At 45.8% G+C, this 19,461-nt stretch overlaps 1 protein-coding gene across 3 annotated transcripts in view; it reads left to right on the forward strand.

Annotated features, from left to right (window-relative positions):
* The window catches only part of OCA2 (OCA2 melanosomal transmembrane protein), a 422,456-nt gene that overhangs the window by 200,837 nt on the left and 202,158 nt on the right, over window positions 1-19,461 (forward strand). For all 3 annotated transcript variants that reach the window (XM_059720961.1, XM_019485119.2, XM_059720962.1), the window contains one exon: window positions 16,310-16,457. In XM_059720961.1, coding sequence (XP_059576944.1) covers window positions 16,310-16,457 — 148 coding nt within the window. The remainder of the gene's footprint in view (window positions 1-16,309; window positions 16,458-19,461) is intronic.

A 19,461-nucleotide genomic window follows, 5' to 3' on the forward strand; every position in this document is an offset into this window, starting at 1 on the left:
CAATGTAACTCATGATCTAGTAAGTAATGATTTTTAATCCTAATTGACTTGGATACTTCTGTGGTACTGAAGCATTCTGTATAATGGGGATGCCACTTGCCTACTTCATAGGGATGGTGTGGAGAGTAAATCCTTAAGGCCAGCCAAGAGCAACCGCTTGCAGTATGCCAGCCCTACTTGGTGAAAATGCCTCGGAGGTCATTCTTCACAGTTGCTCCTTAGCTCTGAAATTCCCTCCCTTTTGAGACCCACAAGAGCTCAACCCTGGGTATCTTTTGGAGGCTCTGTAAGAACTGCTTATTTGGTCAGGCATTTACTGAAAAACAACAGCTCATCCTAGTTTTGAAGGGGTCTGTTTTTATCTTGCTGTTCTAGATCTCTCAAGATGTTTTGCTCTCCTGTTTTATAATTTATTCTGTTTTTCTTATTGTAAGGTGCCCTGAGCCTTTTTTAGGAAGGGCATCATATAAATCAAACACATACATATATGGTTAATACTTGTAAAGAATTAAAAAGAAATTCTGGGTGCGTCTACACAAGATGCTAACTATGCAAGTCTAATAACACTGCTCAGGAGCATGCCAGGCAAAACCCGTGATAATATGCTACTGTGTAGTAGCATCCTACTAGCACCTACTACTGTGTAGTTAGCATCACTAAAAAGCTGTGCACCAGCACTAATGTGCAGTAGCACCAGTTACTGCGCATTGATTTAATACTTGGTTAGCACATTAATGAATGTGTAGATGCGCCCCTGACAAGTATAGGTACTGTGGAGTTCTGAAGCCATGACATCTATAATATTTTATTCTTTTTTTCTGAATATTGTGAAAAATATGTCCCTGTTTTCTTAGCTAACTTTTGAGAAGTAACTGTTTTATCAAAAAAGTTAAGCTTAAGTGACAGGGGAGAAAAATGTACTCATAGGCTGCATCCAGATGCACAGCCATGCAGTATGTGAAGCTGCAGAAATGTCTGCAGTGCCACATACCACACGTTCAGTTCTTCGTGCTGCAAAGGAGCTGTGCAGAATTTGTTTATTTTGACTCCTGGATACCCAGGGGTCAAAAAATCCTGTGGGGAAAAGAAAAAGTGCAGGGGTGCCACCCAAAGCTGGAGTCTGGCCTACTGGAGCCGCACGCTGCTGCTGGCTAAGCTCCGCATAGCAGGATTGTCGCTGCTGTAGCCTGGGGAGGTACCCAGGATCCCAGGTGAGTTTGCTGTGGCCAGCCCAGTGCTGGCCCCAGCCTCCCTTACCCAACATGGGGTAACTTGCCATGCACCAGAGCATGTGTGGCACAGGCGTTCCCCGGGGACAGTTAGCAGTGGCACAAGGTGTGCTGCTGCTAGTTGTCCCTGGGGAATCAAATGTCCATGTACATCTGGACACAGCCATAGGAATGTAATTTGCATTTGATTAGTCACAGCCTATCACTGCAAACTTGTCTTGACTATAAAAGTAGTTAATGTCTTTAGTGTACTTGCATCTTACAATAATTTTATCGTCTTATCAAGGTTGGTTATGCTCTTTTGAATATCTTCAATTAACAGGCTGGCCTTGCCAGATTTGAGACTTGGGAGTTAATTGCATTTAGTTTACAAGACTGTGTTCTTTGTTTTTGCTAATATGTTGCTCCTCACCTCCACTCCTATGGTTTACTAAGAGAAAACTATAGTGGATATTAGCTTAGGATGTTGGGGAAAGCATGCCCAATGCTGCTCTTCTTTTTTTTTTTTATGTGGGATGTAATCCTGGGTCACTTACACTCCCATTGATTTTTGATAGAACGAGCACTTCATCTGTGGATTTTTCTTGCTTTCCAGTGTTTATTGTGGTGACTGTAGAAAATGACAGATTGGCATAGATTAGTTCTATGAGGTTTATAGGCTTGATTGAAAAAATATTTGAGGCTAGATCTGGACCAAAATGTGTGTTTTTCCCCCCCCCCCCCTTGAAATTTGGACATTTTTTGGGGGGAAAAAAATCCTCAAACCCAAATGCATGGAGTTATTTTTTTGCTAAAAACTGACAAAAACATTTCAGATGTGATTAGATAGGACTCAGAAGAGTTGAAATTTAAGTGATCTCACTTACCCTCCAGTCTGCTTTCAGGGCTTTCTTTCCAACCAAAGTATCTCTTCAGTGAAACACTACAACTTGCTCTGGGTAGAAATACTGCTGAGATCAAATGATCCCAGCAAGGTGTCTGTTCAGTTTTCTTCCTGAAGACTTCCCAGGTTAGGGACTGCACCACCTCCTTGGGAAGCTGATTTTGGTCACCGTTACCGTAAAGAAGTTCTTCCTTACATCCAACCTGAAACCATCCTCTAACAGTTTATGGCCATTGCTCCTTGTCCTCCCCTGGGGCACCCTAGTGAATAGTGTGTTTTTCTTTTAGCTCCTGATAGTCACCCCTTACATACTTATAGAGGGCCAGCAAACCATCCCTCAGTCTTCTTTTCCCCAGGTTGAATAGTACCAGATTCCTTAATCTTTCCTCAGAAGGTTTGTCCTCCAGGTCCTTAATCATTCTTTTGGTGCTTTTCTGGACCATTTCAAGATTCTCCACATCTTTTTTTGCAGTGTGGTGCCCAGAACTGGACACTGTACTCCAGCTGGGGTCTCACCAGTGCAGAGTAGAGAGGGAACATCACTTTCTTAGCCCTGCTCGTGATGCATTGGTTAATGTATCCCAGTATGCTATTAGTTCCATTGACTACCACATGACATTGGTGGCTCATCTTCATCCTGTGATCAGCCATAACCCCAAGGACCCTTCCAGCCATCATGCTGGCTAGGACATCTCCTGACCTGTATTTATGTTGCTGGTTCCTTCTCCCTAGATGACACACTCTGCATTTACCCTTACTGAGCTGTGTTTCCACTCCACCCATCTGTTTCCATTCTGCCCACCTTTTCAGCTTGTCCAGGTCCTGCTTGGATTTGCGTTATATCCTCTGGTGTGACCGCTTTTCCCCATAATTTAATATCATCTGCAAACTTGGCTAGTGTGCTTTCCACATCCTCATCTAAATCATTGATAAAGATGCTGAACAGCTTGGGGCCAAGAACCAAACCCTGTGGGATACCACTGGCTACTAGGGGTGTGCAAAATGGGCCATATTCAATTCAGATTTGGATTCGGGCGAATTGGGGACACTGATTCGGATCACTGTCCCCAATTTGATTTGGCTGAATCTGAAGATTTGATACTGATTCAAGGAATCAACGATTTGGCCATAGACACAACTTTAAATGTTTTTACTACATCTCTTGAGGTACCAGGCACAGCTTGTGAACGCTGCAATGGTGGGTGGATGGAGCATCCCACAAGAGTGCAGGGTGGTGGGGGCACATGCTTGGTGGCGAACCCAGAAGTGGACCGGAACTACTTCCAGTCCATTTCTAGGTCTGCCACTGAGTGCATGGGGGACCCCCCCTGTGCTCCTCCAGCTGGGTAATCAACTGTGGGGGAACCCTGGGTGCCCCACCCAGGAGGCACCAGTTGCTGAGCTGGGGGGATGAGGGGGGTGTCCCCTGTGTGCTCCCCAGTGGACCTAGAAGTGGACTGGAAGTGCTTCCTGTGGGATGCTCCATCTGCCCCACCATCTCAGCATTCATGAGCTGCCTGGTACTTTGAGGTATGTAGAAAAAACATTTAAAGCTGTGCCTATGTCTGAATCATTGAATCTTTCCAAATCTCTCCAAATCATTTTGGAGAGTTCCGATTCGGAGAGATTAAAGACTCTCCTGATTCAATTCAGATTTGGAGATTTGGCTGCCGAATCGAATCTGTGACCGAAGCTTTGCACAGCCTTACTGGCTACCTCCCACCAAGACTATACAGACCTGTCCACTAATACTCTCTGTGTTCAACCCCTTAGTCAGTTCCCAACCCACCTGACTATGTACACTGCCAGCCCACAATCTCCCAGTGTGGGTTTTTTTTGTTTTTTTTGTTTATAAGAGCGGCATGGGAGACCATATCAAAGACTTTTTAAAATCCAAGTATGTGTCATCTCCCACATCTAAATGGTTCATTGCTTGATCATAGAAGGAGATGAAGTTGGTCAGACATGACCTGCCCACAAGGAAACCATATTGACTATTCTTCAGCATCATGTCTTCTGTCAGTCTCTCACAAATGGACTTTTTGATAATTTTTTCCAAAACTTTACCCAGTATCAAGGTCAAACTGACTGGCCTATAGTTTCCTGGATCCTCCATCCTCCCCTTCTTAAAGACTGGCACTACATTGGCCCTTTTCCAGTGTTCTGGAATCTCTCCCAAGCACCATAAGTCTGGAAATGGTTTTGGAATTTTTTCAAGTGTACCTACCAGTGTTTTTTGTAATGGTGGCACAGGACAAGGACAACATGAATCTATACTGTTCAACTGTCCTTTATTCCAAGGTACCTGACCTCACTTATTTTACTCCATTAAGTTAATTAAGTTCTATACAAATTTGATGTGCCTTCATTTTTATTGCCAAACTGTTTATATCAGAAGCAAAGAATGATGAAAATGAACCTGTAAAGGGCCACAGAGAGAAATTCTAGAGTATTGTCATTTTTGTATGTACAATTGCCGTCTCTCACTATGAGCCAGTATCACACATTACATTCTATATTTGGATTGTTTGCTGGCTTAGTTATAGGTAAAGCTGTACAAATATTAGGCCTGATTTAGTGTTCCTTTTGACTTCAGTGGGCTTTAGCTCAAACTCTTTTGTTGTTAGCTTTCTAAGAGATTTGTTTACTCTATAGTGTTCTACTTTAAATATGTATTTAATACATTAAATAAATTTAGATGTTTCTACTTTAAATATGTATAAATTAAAAACCACGAGGAGAAACTCTATATGAGATAGTTTGAGAGTCTTCCTAACCATCATTGAAAAAGAAACAGTATTATAATATGTCTATTCAATGTACATGTTTCCCTTGATTTATGTGGGTTCTTTATATGCAAATTTGCTCTTAAGCAATGAGCATATTTAGACCCATAATTCTTTATATGGGAGGTAAATTCACTCTTATGTGATCAGCATAGATGCACTTCTTCCCAAGCACATAAGTCTGTGGGGGGAGGGGAAAGGGCCGTGGCCTCACTCACCCCAGTCCCGGCTGCAGTGGTTCTGGGAGCTGCCGGTGCCAGCCGCCTGTAGCCACTGGGTTGCACCATGCTCCACCTGCCCCCCCGCACCTGGACTCACCCCAGCTTCTGGGCTACACTATGCTGTGGTGTAGGCAGTTGGCATTGGCTGCTCCAGCATGGACTGGGGTGAGTGCAGACAACCGGAGCCCTGGCCAGTGTGACGTGCAGCATTTGCCCCAGCCCCGGCTGCAGCAGCCCCAGGAGCAGCTGACACCAGCTGCCTGCCCCAGGGCATGGCACAGTCCAGGAGCAGAGGTGAGTGGGGACAGGCAGAGCATGGCACAGCCCAGTGGCTGCAAGCAACTGGCATCAGCCACTCCAGGAGCTGCTGCAGCTGGGGTGAGTGCTGCTCTGTTCCCTCTGCTTTGCTGCCTTGTGCAGCTCCAGGAGTGGCACCCCTCTCCCCACCCCTTCCCTAGTTGCAGCCTCACTCCCTCCCTCACTGCCATGGGAACCTATCCCTATTTGTTGCATTGTAAATTGGGTTCACTTTATGTGAATTTGATTTATGCGCCGTTCTCTGGGAACACATGTACAGCATAAATCGAGGGAAACCTGTAATAGTTTTCAAAGGGCTTTTCCCTTACCTGCATAGCATATCCATATGGTCACAGTGCCTACACCCTAGTCAGCCAGGTTGCTTTTGAGTATAATTCTCCAGAACAAGGCTAAAAAAAATCTCAGTGTATACAGACCTTGCCAAATCCTGAGACATCATCTATAGCACTTCACACATGGAATAAAAGCAAACTGCATACTACCCTACCCAGGGGACACAGAGAAGAAAACACCTTTTTGACTTTAGCTTTCCACTCTTTAATTCTGTTTGGTAAATTGGTACAATAGTGATAGATGTCTTATAAAATGTGAAACTAGAGATTTGGCACAGAAAAGCTGTTGGGAATCAACATTTTATTGGAGCTGATAAATGATTTAACCTTCTTCCATCAGCAGTAACCACAATGGATGGTAACCTGGAAGGACTGGCCTCCAGGGAAATGTCATGAAAGGCTGAATAGATGTGACTGAATAAAGTGTTGCAGTAGAGATTCTATGAAAAAAAGGAGGAAAACCTTGAATGGTAAACCAGATTATCTTGTTTCAGAAGTATCTGTCACTGCAAGAGACAAAAAACCAAAACAAAACACAGCAAAACAACAAACGTATGCTCTTGGCTTGATAAGCAGAAATGCTAGGTACAGAACCACAGTTAATTGGGTTTGAACATGCATGAAAGAGCAAAGAAGTCTCTTGCACTGAATTTAAGGAGATGAAGTATAAAAGATTCTCATTCAGATTAAGACAGATCACTATGTTTTCCTTCTCTATGAAGAGTTCAGAAAGCATCATTATTTTTAGAGAGGAAAAAATGCTGAAAAAAAAAAAATCAGGATTCTGAGGGGGGTATGTTACATGGCTCTCTTTTAGACTCTTCTTTATATATAAAAAAGAAAAAAATGTGGTTATATCTGTGAAACACCCTGGCCCCATATGTACTCAAGTGAGCCTTTGGGACACCTTTCTAGGGTGCTGTCACACCTTCAGGGTTGTTCTTCAGCCCCAAACCCCTCTCTGCTATCTGCTACTTGACCACTGAGGACAGACATAGATGCTTCTAAGGTCACCTCCCTGACTCGGCTTTACCTGCCTCACCTAGGTCTTGCCAGCTGTTAGCAGAAGGGATGTTGCCAGCTAGAGGAATCTCATACCCTTGTCCAGTCATGCTCTCAGAAAAGATAGATTCCCTGCTTCCTTGGAAGAGGCCTGCCTATATATAGAAAAATAATATAATTATTACCCTGCATCTCAAACCCAAGAATGCAGCTTTTACTCGGACTACTTGCCAAGAGGCTTCAAGTCATTCCCTATGCCTGGGAAAACTAAAGACAAACACTTACTCTTCTGGCAAAGCTTAAATCTGGTTTCTTAACTGATCATTTACATACATTATCTCTTGGATTTTTGGTGAGTCCACACTATGCATATAATTTCCTGCTCTCCCTCAAAATGTGTGTGTGTTTGCCAAATTAGAAGTCTTTCCTAATCTGATTATGACCAGGGGAATATTTGCATCTTTTCATAGAATCATAGGCTGCATCCAGATGAGCGTGGTCATGCAGTATGTGGTATTGCAGTCACGTCTGCAGCGCCACATACCACACACACCTGCAGGAGTCAAAAAACCTTCCAAAAAAAAAAAAAAGGTGGAGTGCAGTGATGCAGATGAGGTCCCAGGAGGCTCCTTGGTCCCAGCTGCATCTTCCCAACCTGCGGTAACTTGCCGTGCACTAGGGGACAGCTAGCAGCAGCAGTAGTTGTTCCTGGGACACCAAATGTTCATGTGTGTCTGGATGCAGCCATAGAGAAGTAGGACTGGGAGGGTAAGTGTTGGCATGGTGGCAGTGGCACGTGGCATGGTGTTAGTGCAGCCAGGAGCCTGGCCTGTTCCACCCTAGGAATGTTGCAGGGCAGACAGGCTGCCTGTGTCCAGCACTTAGTGGGCTGCCAGCCCCAAGGGAGTGAGCAGGGATGGGAGGCTTGAGTAGTGACTGTCTGGGTATGGGTCTGCCTGTCTGACTTACCATGGTCCCTGAGCACCTGTGCATGCCTGACCCCTGATCTGAGACTGGGCAATGCACAGCCCCTGGTTCAGGGCTTTTTATCTCTGAAATGTTGCAAACTCACACAAACTTCTTTCTTATAGCTCTATAGGGCCTGCAGGTGCATGTGGGGGAGAGGATGAGGCCTCAGGGTTGCCACCATCCATAGACGGGGCCCATAAACAGATTAAAACGTGGGTCCAGGGGTCCCAGACCAACCAGAGGCCCCACTTGTGGCTCGCTTCTTATTAGCAGGGAAGTGAAAGTTGTGCTTTTAAATTTGACACCATTTTTGTCTCCTAGCTCATGGGCAGCAAGCAACTGGGCTGCCAGGGCCCCTCAGTCAGTCAGCAGTGGGGAGAAAAAACAGTGCCAAGTTTAAAACCATCCCTCCACCAATCAGTGGCTGGGAGGGGAGGTGGTGGGGGAACCTACAAAATTACAGGTGCTATTGTGCATGTGGCCAGGAGCATAGCCAGGCAACCAGCATCCTCTGGGTAAGTCTTTGGGGGGAGGGAAGGGGCATTGGAAGAGATCGATGCCCCCACAGTGAGGGAGGGAGTGGGGTAGGGGCAGGTGCTGCTCAGCCAAGGCAGTGAGTAGGGCCCTGGGGCTGGGAGTGGGGCAGATTTGTGGGCAGCTCATCCAGGGGATGCAGGGAGAGGAGGTGCAAATGGGTGTGGAGGGGGGGGCAGAACCCCACCACTGCGTGCAATCCCAGGGGAGGTATGGGGGGGTATGTGCCCCCCTGGATTTGCAAAGGCAGGCTGCCCAATGCAAACTTGGACTAGGGGCTGCACCAACCTCTTCCTAGTTGGGGGGCTGGCTTGGGGTTGTGCTCAGGGCAGGTGCAGGTGAGGCAGGCTCATCTGTACAGGGTGGGCAGTGGTGCTGGGAGGGGTAGCTATGGGGGAGATGATGGATAACTGGTGCTTCTTAAATCTGGGGGGACACCAGTGGGGCATGACTGGAGGGGGGTCCCAAGCGACCAATCATGGTGACTGGGGCCAATCACAGTGACCATGGTGGGGGGGTCCCCCAGATGCTGAGTGTGCCAGTGGAATAGAAATGCTGGGACATCCCACTAACAGACTCAGTTTCGGGGAGGGGGCACAATCACTCTCCATGCCTGCTTACCAGCTGCAGCACTTGCTCTCATGGGGGGGCACCAGCGCTCTCAGGGGAGCACATGCCCCCCCACCATTCCCTCCCTACGTGTTGCCTATGGGGGAGCTACAGGGAATTTTGTGGTGGCTACAGCCCCCTGGAAATTCTTCCCTAGCACTGTCCCTGCTCGGGGCACTCTGCTCAAAGCTCCTGAGGGAAAGGCAGCAGAGCAGTGTGTCCCAATCAGAGGCAGAACTAAGGAGGGTCTTGGGGGGGCTATTGCCACAACAAAATCCCCCATAGCCCCCCCCCCATAGCTACCCCTCCCAGGACCGCTGCCTGCCCTGTGTAGCTGAGCCCACCCCACCCATGCCTATCCTAAGTACAGCCCTGGCCAGCCTCCCCACTGGGAAGAGGCTGGTGCAACCCCTCCTGGTCCAAACCTGCAGTGGGCAGCCCACCCTCGCCCCATGCACAAATGTGTGGGGAGCACATGCCTTCCATGCTTCCCCTGGGGGTGCACACAGTGGCAGGGAACTGCCCCCCTTTCCCACCCTTCCATGCCCCCTGAATGAGTCACCTGCAGCTCCATCCCATGTCCCACTCCAGAGTCCCATTCACCACCCTGGCTGGGCAGCCCCTGCCCCACTCTCTCCCTCACCATGGGGGCCTCCATCTGCCCTCACCCCACCATGGCCCTTCCCCCACACAGACTTACTGGCAGGGCTGTGCTCTCCAAGCTGCCTGTCTGCATTCCTGGCTGTGTGCACGGGGCATTCATTGGTGACATTAATTGGCTACACTGGCCAAAAAAAGCTGATAGCTGGTAATGTTAATTTTCCTTTAATTGGTGCCACTCTGATATGCAACTGATATATCAGTGCACCTCTAGAGGGGGTGCCCAATTTTGTTTGTCCAGGGCTCCAAAAAATCATAATCTAACTCTGCCAGGGCCCTGCAGAGGAGCCAGCTCCACCAGAGGAGGACCCTGTACAGGACCCTTCTCCTAGACTGCCTGGTCACAGCATGGGAGGACCAGCTGGTGGATGCTTGGGCCTGGTGGGTGGAGGACATGGCCCACCAGGACAGGTGGCAGGTGGAGGATGTCACCTGGGAGGATGTGTGAGACTGGCATGAGGAGGCATGGGACCAGGCAGATGGGGAGTTCTAGGCACAGCTCCTGGCCCTGGAGTATGAGTGGGTGGAGGTGCTGAGGGAGCAGAATGCCATTGTGGCCCGGGCAGGGCAGGCCATGGATGATGGCTGCCGGGTGCTGGACACTGTTCCGGCCCAGGTGGTTGTCTTTGTGCTGCCTGCTGCCTGGCCTTGCCTGACCCCTGGTAGCCACCTGCTGCCCAGCAGCAGGTCCACACCTGGGCTTGGGAGGAAGTCCTGCACTACCTCCAGAAGCCCCTGACCTAGCCCCTGCCCCCAGTCTGGTGCCACCCCACTTCCTGGCTTCATGTGGGTGCTGAGCCAGAGCTGCCTGCAGCAGGGACAAGACTGCACACTGGTCCTGCTGGCCCTGGACACTCCCTGCTGAAGGGGGAGCTGCGTGCACTGGGGGGAGGGGGGGGGCACTGGCCACTGTCATCCCTGGGTGAGCCTCCTGCCCACTGCACTCACCATAGAGTGTACACCCATAGGGGAATTGCTTGAGGCCACGGTGTTGGCCCCCTGTCCCCAGGCTCTGCTGCCTAGGTGCTCCCACCCCATGGCCCTCCACTCCAGGACAGCACACAAAGGACATTGTACATACTTCTTCCCCATTAAGACTATTTTTATTGTTGGTGGGGGTGGAGGGGCTCTGTTTGTTGAGTGGGGAGGGGAAGAGGGAGGGAGTTCTGGTTGATGTGAGGGGAATAAAAACTGGTTCTTGTGAGATGTGTCTTCAGTAAGCATGGTGCTGGGGGTGGGGATCTGTGGGCAGTGGTGCAGGTGCTCTACAGCAGAGAGTGCTGGAGGAGGTGGTCAGCTAGCACTTCCAGCACTTGGGGCCTTGGTCTTGGTGGTGGGCGCATGGCTCTCTTGGGGCCTCGGCAAAGAGGGGTGGGGGGAGACACACCGCTGTCACTGTTGCTGCAGGTGGTATTCCCACTGCCAGGCATCCTTCTTGTGCTGTGCCTCCTTCACCCAGGCCTCATGGAAGAGCTCCCCGCAGGCCTCACAGATGTTATTCAGCACACAGGCTGTGACGATGACCTGGGAGAGGTTTTCCTTGGGGAATTCGAGCCAGGTGGTAAGGATGCACCAGTGTGCCTTGAGACAGCTGAAGGAGCACTCCACCAGGGCATGGGGCTGGCCCAGGCACCAGTTAAAATGGGTCTGGCAGAGGTCCAGGTGGCCAATTTAGGGCTACATGCAGTGTAGGAGTGGGTAGATGGGGTCCCTGATAAGAAGGGGCAAGACCACCATGGTGCCCAGCTGCAGGTCCAGTACTCCCAGTGCACAGTGCCCACTCAAGCCTAGGCCCAGCAGGCCAGAGTTCCTGAAGATGTGGGCATTGTGTGTGCTGCCTGTCCAGACAGCACTTATGCGTGAAGGCCCCGCAGTGGTTCATCATGTCTTGGAGCACCACAGAGTGAAAGCCTCTCCAGCTGTAGTAGGGGAAGTCTCCATGGGCTGGGTAGGTGACAAGGATACGGATCCTGTTCAGGGCCCTGATGCACTGGGGGAATCCCAAGGTATGCAACCTCACCACCACTGTCAGGGGTCATGCATGTGGAGCACATGTCCTAGAGGGTGCTGCACACCTCTGGTATGGCTTCCTTAATAGTGGCCTCATGCATTCCAAGCAGGTGGCTGATGAACTGCAGGCTGGCAGGTATGGCCAGCTTCAGCAGGGTGAGGGCAAGTGGGAAGGGGAAGGGGTGGTTGCATGCTTGTGTCCTGCTGCTCCAGGTGTGGCCCGAGCTACTCCACAAGGTCCTGGAAGGTGCCTGAGTCATGTGGAAGGTCTCCAGTCACTGCTCATCATCCCAGGTGTGCTGAACAGTGTGCCACCACCAGCCCTAGTGGGTCCAGAGGTGGCAGGGCTGGAGGCCCAGGAGGGCAAGGGCAGCCCTGGCAGTGGCATCCTGGAGCCTATTGTAGGTGTTCCTGGTAGGGTCCGGCCAAAGGTCAGGGCAGTAGGTGTGCGGCAGCAGCCGGGCAAGGGGGCTCTGTGGATGGGGGAGCTGGGAGGGATGAGATGGCCATGGGTCAGGAATCAGTGCAGAGGGCCAGCATGGTGGCCAGCAGGAGTCCAGGGCACTGGTTGTTGCGGGCAGGGGCTGGAGCAGCCATAGCATGGGGAGGCAGAGGTGGCAAGTAGACTGTTGCTGTGTGCTGTCCATGCACTGGGCGCACTGCTCCTGGCCAGGGAAGTGGCTGGCCAGAGAGCAGTGAGTGGGGCTGGCTTTTGAAGAGGGCTGCTGGCTCCTGGCAGTTGCACCGGAGCCTGGAGTTCCCCCTGGTGTCAGCAGGGACTCATTGCAGGGCCCTGGGAAGTGGAAGCAGATTGGCAGCAAATCTGAGCCCACTTCCCTGCAAGTGTAGATGCCTGCCTGGCACTGTTTACTCATGAGTATTTACTCACGAGGAAACTGGTGCCACAGCAAATGTATGTTTAGATGTGCCTAGTCTTGGCCAAAATATAAAAATGTAACAAAATTATATTTATATTGAATACCACAGTTCATGTTGATGTCATAATGCTAAAGCTAAACACAACTTGATACTAACTATATGTAGAGACTACATAGCACATGAAAACAATTTCAGGAAAACATGAATAACATTTCATGAACATCTCAAAATATTGTGGGGTGATGAAAGAGAGAGAGAGAATATAAAGGAAAAGTTTAGAAGAGGGTCCTTCCTTCCTCATGTATCCCATGGATTGTTTGACATGTTGCCACAAAGGTATTCATGGACCTGAATCAAATCCAAGCATTCTGGACAGAATGACAAAGTTCTCACTAGATTTCTTTAAAATGACTTCCTTATTTCATTTGCTATGGTGACAACTTGAAAGAATTAACATTTTTCATGCCTTTAGTCTTGCAATTATCTCCTTAAAAGCCATGTTCCACTTATTCCTGCCACAGTTCCTGCTAACTTTCTGTGGGAGTTGCTTAGTTAAAGGCCAGATCCTACAAAGGCTTTATGTATATGCTTCCCTACATGAACTAGTAGTCTCTCAGATATGAATGGGACTAAAAGAACCTACTTAGAACTTTGTAAGGCATTTAACACCACAAGATATTCTTATTTAAAAGGTAGCACTGTACAGTGCAGTAAGGCGCATATTACATAGATTAAGAAATTAGCTAACTCATGGAAGATACCTCTTAATGGGGAATAATCACTGCATGTGGGTGTTACTAGAGGGGTTCTGCAAGGAGTCATGTTAGCCCTAAGACCATGTAATATAACCAAAGAATGACTGCTGATAAAATAGGCAGATGACCCAATGATAGTTGGAAGGATAAATAATGAAGACAAAATAGCCTTCCAGAGTGATCTGGATTGTATGATAAACACTACCCATTCAAGCAAAGCCTAGATGATGCAACCAAATGTAAGGTTATACACTTAGGAATCAGTCACTTAGAGCACAGTAGCTGAAAGGGAAACTATATCTTAGCAGTGACTGTGAAGAAGATTGAAGCATCGAAGTAGAAAAATGAATGAGCATGAGCTCCCAGTATCTAAACAGGGAAGTTATGACTAGAATAGGAATGTAGACCACAACTTGCAAAGCCCATCTCATGCTGGAGATGTGGCTACAATAGTGACACCCTGCCCCATGTCCTGTGTGGCTGCAGGCCCCACACAAGAGCATGGAAACTGCATTACAATGCCATCCAGGGCCAGTTGGGGAAGGCTATCATGGTGTTGGTCAGGATGGTAGCTATGAACCATACCATCCTGTGTTGTAGCAGCTAGCTGCTCCCAGAGATCACTGTAACAGATGAAGACAGTGAAAAGGTCCTGATGATCAACATGATCATCCTGTTTGAGAACCAGTGGCAGGCTTTTACTGAAGCCTGTGAGTGAAAGCTGTCCAATTACAGACCACTGGCTGATATGCTGGCAGAGAAGGGATATAATGTGACAGCGTAGCCACTGATGGTTGAAGCACTTAGAGCACGGGACCCAAACTACAAGAGCATCCTGTGAGCCTTAAGAGTACCCCACAACTACATAAAGCTGATGAGGTGCTTCATGGTATCCGATACCATCCAGTGGTTGAGAGACAGTCACATCAGGCGCATCATGGGCCACCACCAATATAAAGAGAATTTCCTAAAATCACCAGCTAGAAGCAAGACTGAGTGGATGGACTGAGCCTCTTACACATGCCATTAACTGACAAAGACTCTTAATGCCTTTGAATATTCCTTGCTTCAGAAATTATACATCACATGTTAAAACCATTGTGTAAGAATGTAAGAATGACTTGCTACCTTATAGGTCTGTAATGGTGTGGTTACTATCCACAGTGGTTTTCCCTCTTCCTATCGTAGCATGGCATTAGATCTTCTTAATCTCCTATACCCCAGGCTAATGTAGGCTGCTTGTCTAACTGCATGTCTCTAGACTGTATTAATATATACAACTATGTACCCATGTGGCTACCATGCATAGGGCCTTATATTGTCTTACAACTCTACAAAGCCATGTAAATAACCATGATTTTTAACATTTTCTTTATGCATTGGCAATACCAACAGTAGAATGTCACCCATAGCTTTGGTCCCAACATTAAAAAAAGAAGGCTGAAAAACTAGAACAGCAATATAAATGAGTTGCAAACATGATTAGAGAAAATGCTTTACAGGGACAGATTTAGGGAGCTCAATCTATTTCACTTCTCAAAAAGGAGGGAGAGGTGACTGAAATGCAATGCTTATGGGAGAGAATATTGGGTTCAGTAAATGGTTATTTAGGTTCCAGCTGTTCGTTCTTGTTCTGCTTTTTTCTACTACGTTTAATCAGAGTGCAAGTCTAATTCATTTTGAAAGTAAAATGCATTCATGTAATAGATTAACCAATTGCCAAGGAAATTGATGGGCTCTCCATCTCTTAAAGTCTTCAAGCCAGGACTCTGAAAAATATTCTTTCACTCACCACAAGTTATTGGTGTCAATACTAAGGAAACTAGGTGAAATTCAATGGCTGATGATGTCCAAAAGGTTATTTGGTCTTTAATTCTATTAATCTATGTTGTAACCTCTGGGAATAGCCACTTACGTGGCTGGAAAGCAGAATCTATATTTATAGATATACAAAATATAAATCAGTTGCTATCTGTGGTCCTTTTTTTTGTGCATTATCTGTACATGCAGAGGAATGATGTCCCTGGACACGCTTTCTTTTGAGGTAAAATTGTAGGATTGTATCCAGGGTCCATCTCTCTTAGGTCAATCCCTACATGTTTTATAATCTGCTGTAGCTCTGAATAATTGCTCACTGAGAAGATTGTTTAGATATGTTTAGTATTCTTTTTCTTTGCTTCAAAATTCTCTGGCCTATGAGTTAAGTGATGACAAGAACAAATGCTAACTAACACTGCCTCCAGCACTATATGAAGAAACATTTTTATTTCTTATAAATTAAATGACATTCATTCCTTACTGCTAGTTGCAAGTAAGTAGTACAATGATTTAAAGCCTTTCTTTTCATGCTATAGTTTTCTGTTCACATGAGTAGTTAGCAATTACAAGGTGATTAATCCTGGTTTAATTAATTGGGTTGCAAATCAGGGAAAAAATATTCTTGCAGGATCTATCCAACAAAGGAACTGTTCTTTTATTCCTTAGGGATACCCTTTTCCCCCTCTTCATCCCCTCCAAAATGTTACGGCCCTGACTGAGGTGGAACAGTTCTTTAGTCTGCTGTCTTTCATCAAGATGCTGTCTACATTGCAAATTATGTTGAAAACATGACAAGCTTCAGTCACTTTCCTTTATTTTTTCTCTCCATTCTGATTGTTTCAGATGGGTATTTATCCTTATATGGATCTGTAAAATGATGTTAGAAGCTTTATAATAAGACAGCTTATTTCCTAATGGTTAGAAGCAGATACAAATGGGGGAAAACCCCCCCAGAGGGTTTAATATTAGACTCAGTCATTGGAAGCCCCTTGTAATAGGCATGTTCTTCCTAGGAAACTGAGTTTAGGTTTTGTTTGGTTTAAGTTTTTAAATCTGTTATATATTATAATATTTATATATTTTGCATCCTGTCTTCCACCATAGCAGTGCAATTGTTGTTGCAGTAAGGAGTTTAAAAAAAAAAAAATCCTTTACAGGAGATTCATTAGCCTTAGTCTGCTTCTAGTCTAATGGTTTGACTTTGAGTCCAAGACATTCTCTGCATCTTCATGTTTACTTTTTGTTTGGGTCTCTGATTTAATGTGTTATATATCTGCTTTAAACTAAGTTATTCTCTTTCTTAGAGCTGAAACATGAGATTCATGTTTGGCGACTGACAGCACAGCGTATTAACCCAGCCAGCAGAGAAGAAACAGCTGTGAAATGTCTCTTGATGCAGAAGGTTCTGACTCTGGAGATCTTGCTGAGGAAAAAACTCAAAACATTCCAGAGGTAAAATTTGCACAAGATCCCTCCAGTTTAATTCTGTTGCAGTCCAGATTTTTTTTTCCATTGGAAGCACACGTTTCAGAGAAAGGGAGAATAATTTATTGGGGTTGCAGTTTATTGAACAGCTCTTATTTCAGTGTCATGCGGTGGGGTGTGGTCTCTCAATGCTTTGATCTGAACTCTCCTACCTGTGCCTCAGAGTAGAGGTAAGAGCCTGGCCTATGGGATGTGTTATGGCAATATTCCCTCCAATTTACTTTTTTATCCAAGTAATCTAAAGGAGAATTAGGAGAATAAAGATTGGTGCCTTTTCCAGTGGGACAAGAGCTGGATATTGAGCCTCCTTCTGATGCCACACTATGTACCTACAAGCAATTTGAGCAATACATTGAGGCAAGCTGATTTTTGGGTCCTTTTTAGTCATTTTTTTTGCAATGGTGGCCTTCAGAACCTATAGGGTAACACATTGCTGCTGCTTGTTTCTCTAAAATATTAAAGAGCTTTTCAATAGGGAGATGACTTTGAGTAAGGACAGACATAATGTTGGAAGTGCTTCAAAATACAGCAGAACTTTGAAGCACTTAAAAACTGGAGCCTTTCAGCCATGGAGAGGCAGAGACCACGTGTACTGCTGTGCCCCCTGGCTGGAGTGCTGTAAAATTGCAATGGCTGCATTCCCCACCACCCCCTGGGGGCAGGGAGGACTGTCAGAGGGCTGAGCCCTTCCACCAGGCTCTTCTAAATAGAAGTGCTTCTAAATAGTAGTTTTATTCAGTCTTTTAGAAGAGTAGTAGTAATTTATTCATGACTTTCACCAAAAAAATACAATAAAATCAGCAATAAATGTTTTATATAAATAAAATAACATCATTTATATAAATTATCAATTTTACTAAAGGCACACAGTAAAATTTTCTGTTCTCCAGTTTACACAACATTAAAACAGAACATATTTTGAGTACTTTTGCCAGTTGTTTGCATCTCAAAGGGAGTATGTTTGTCTGCTATGCCTTTGAAACATTTCAAAGGTGTTTGAAATGCTTCAAATGTTACATCTTTTCACACCCTTTGTGAGATCCCCTATTAGTAACTAGATATTAATATCTAATATTTTTCATACTAAAATCATAAATGATCATCTGTTAAATTAAACAGCACTACAGTTAAACTATTATGCTGAGAGAGATTTTATAAATTTAAGACTAACAAAAATGTCAAGCCAAACCTTTTAAAAACTCCTGTAAGAATGGCTATCAGTCATGCCCATGAAATTGAGTATAAATAGAAGTGGAACTAATTTATTAATTTTCATTGTCCAAGCTAAGTGAAATGTAGACAATTAAATTAACACCATGAAAAGAGAAACTTGTATTTAAAATTGTATTTTAAAATTTCTTCACTAAACTAATTAGGGTTTTTTTTAACATAACATGATTTTAATGCTGAGAGTGGCCATACTAAATAGTTTGATGAAGAGAAGACTAAGGGGGGATTTAATAGCAACCTTATAGGTGACACATGGTGGGGCATGGGGAGTGCTATTGCCCCCCCAACAGCGAGCGCTCTGCGTGGTAGGGGGGCATGGAAAGCGCTAGTGCCCCCCCTGAAATTGGCTCTGCCAGTGGGACTTCCATCACCTCTATGCCCCATGCAGCAGTGCTGGCACTTCCATCGCTACTGTGCTGCTGGCATGCTTGGTGACTGGCCGCTGGGGGCCCCACCCCAGTTGCTGGCTGGCCCCTCGTTGTGCCCTGCTGGTGCCCCCCTTGTCTCAGGGAGCACCAGTTGCCGATGACCAGCCTTTAACTATTTGGAAGGGTAGTTCCAAAGAGGAGAGCTAGACTTTTCTCAGTGATGGCAGATGACAGAACAAGGAGTCATGGTCTCAAGTTGCAGCAAGGGAAGTATATATAGGTATATAAGAAAAAACTTTCTCACTAGGAGGGTAATAAAGCAATGGAACAGGGTACCCAGGGAGGTTGTGGACTCTCTTGGAAGTTTTTAAGACCTGGTTAGACAAAGCCTTGGCTGGGATGAGCTAGTTGTGGATAGTCCTGCTTTGGGCAGGGAGTTGGAATAGATGATCTCCTCTGTTCCCTTTCAACCCTAATTTCCTATGATTCTATATTCCTTTTATGTGATCAAAATCAACTTTTAAAAAATAAATTATTTTAAAAGGGCAATAAAATATAAAAACATGATGTATGAAAAAGTGAAAGTCTGAAGTGTAAATATAAACTATCTTTCTGATGTTGGAGGTCAGGATTCCTTCATCATAATACTCGCTAGTATTAATGACAAAGCTCCTTAACTGAAAATTCCAAGACTTAATGCAGGAAGGCCAACTATACTGATGATCAGGGATCCTGGTCTTCTCTGATGAAAAAAAATAATTTTAGATATAATCCCCCCTCCACATTTTTCCATGATTAAAATGAAAATGCCACTTACATATTTTTAGAGATACATGTATCCATCTATCTATCTATCTAGATCTAAAGTTAGATCTAGATAGATAGATAGATGGATACATGTATCTCTAAAAATTTGGGATTCTTGGGACTTGCAGTTATCAGAGAAAACCAGGTTCCCTGCTGATAATGCCGTTTTTTAAAAGTTCTGATTGTGATATCAACCATGACCATTGTTTTAGATAAGAATTGCCTGTGTTAACATCTGCAAGTCATGGAGGAAATAAGTAGTTTTGGGCCTCAGCTGTGTGATGAGATTTGCTAGTTTGGGCCCCTGCACTGTGGTAAAATTTCATGGTAAGAAAGGTGAACGTTATGGGACCCTGACATGAAAATTTATCTCCAGTGAAGCTAATCAGAATGTTATGAGTGGTTTCAATAGCAGTGCGGGTTTCACTCCTCTTGTACAATGCTCATAAAGGATGATCTAAATATCCCCATACTGTTATCTGAAGATGATTGTGACAGAGCTCTAATTTAATCATACAGCCATAGAGAAGTATGGCTCATCATCTAGTCCATCCCTCTGCCTGACT

The sequence above is a fragment of the Alligator mississippiensis genome, chromosome 1 (assembly GCF_030867095.1).
Source record: "Alligator mississippiensis isolate rAllMis1 chromosome 1, rAllMis1, whole genome shotgun sequence".
Taxonomy (NCBI): domain Eukaryota; kingdom Metazoa; phylum Chordata; order Crocodylia; family Alligatoridae; genus Alligator; species Alligator mississippiensis.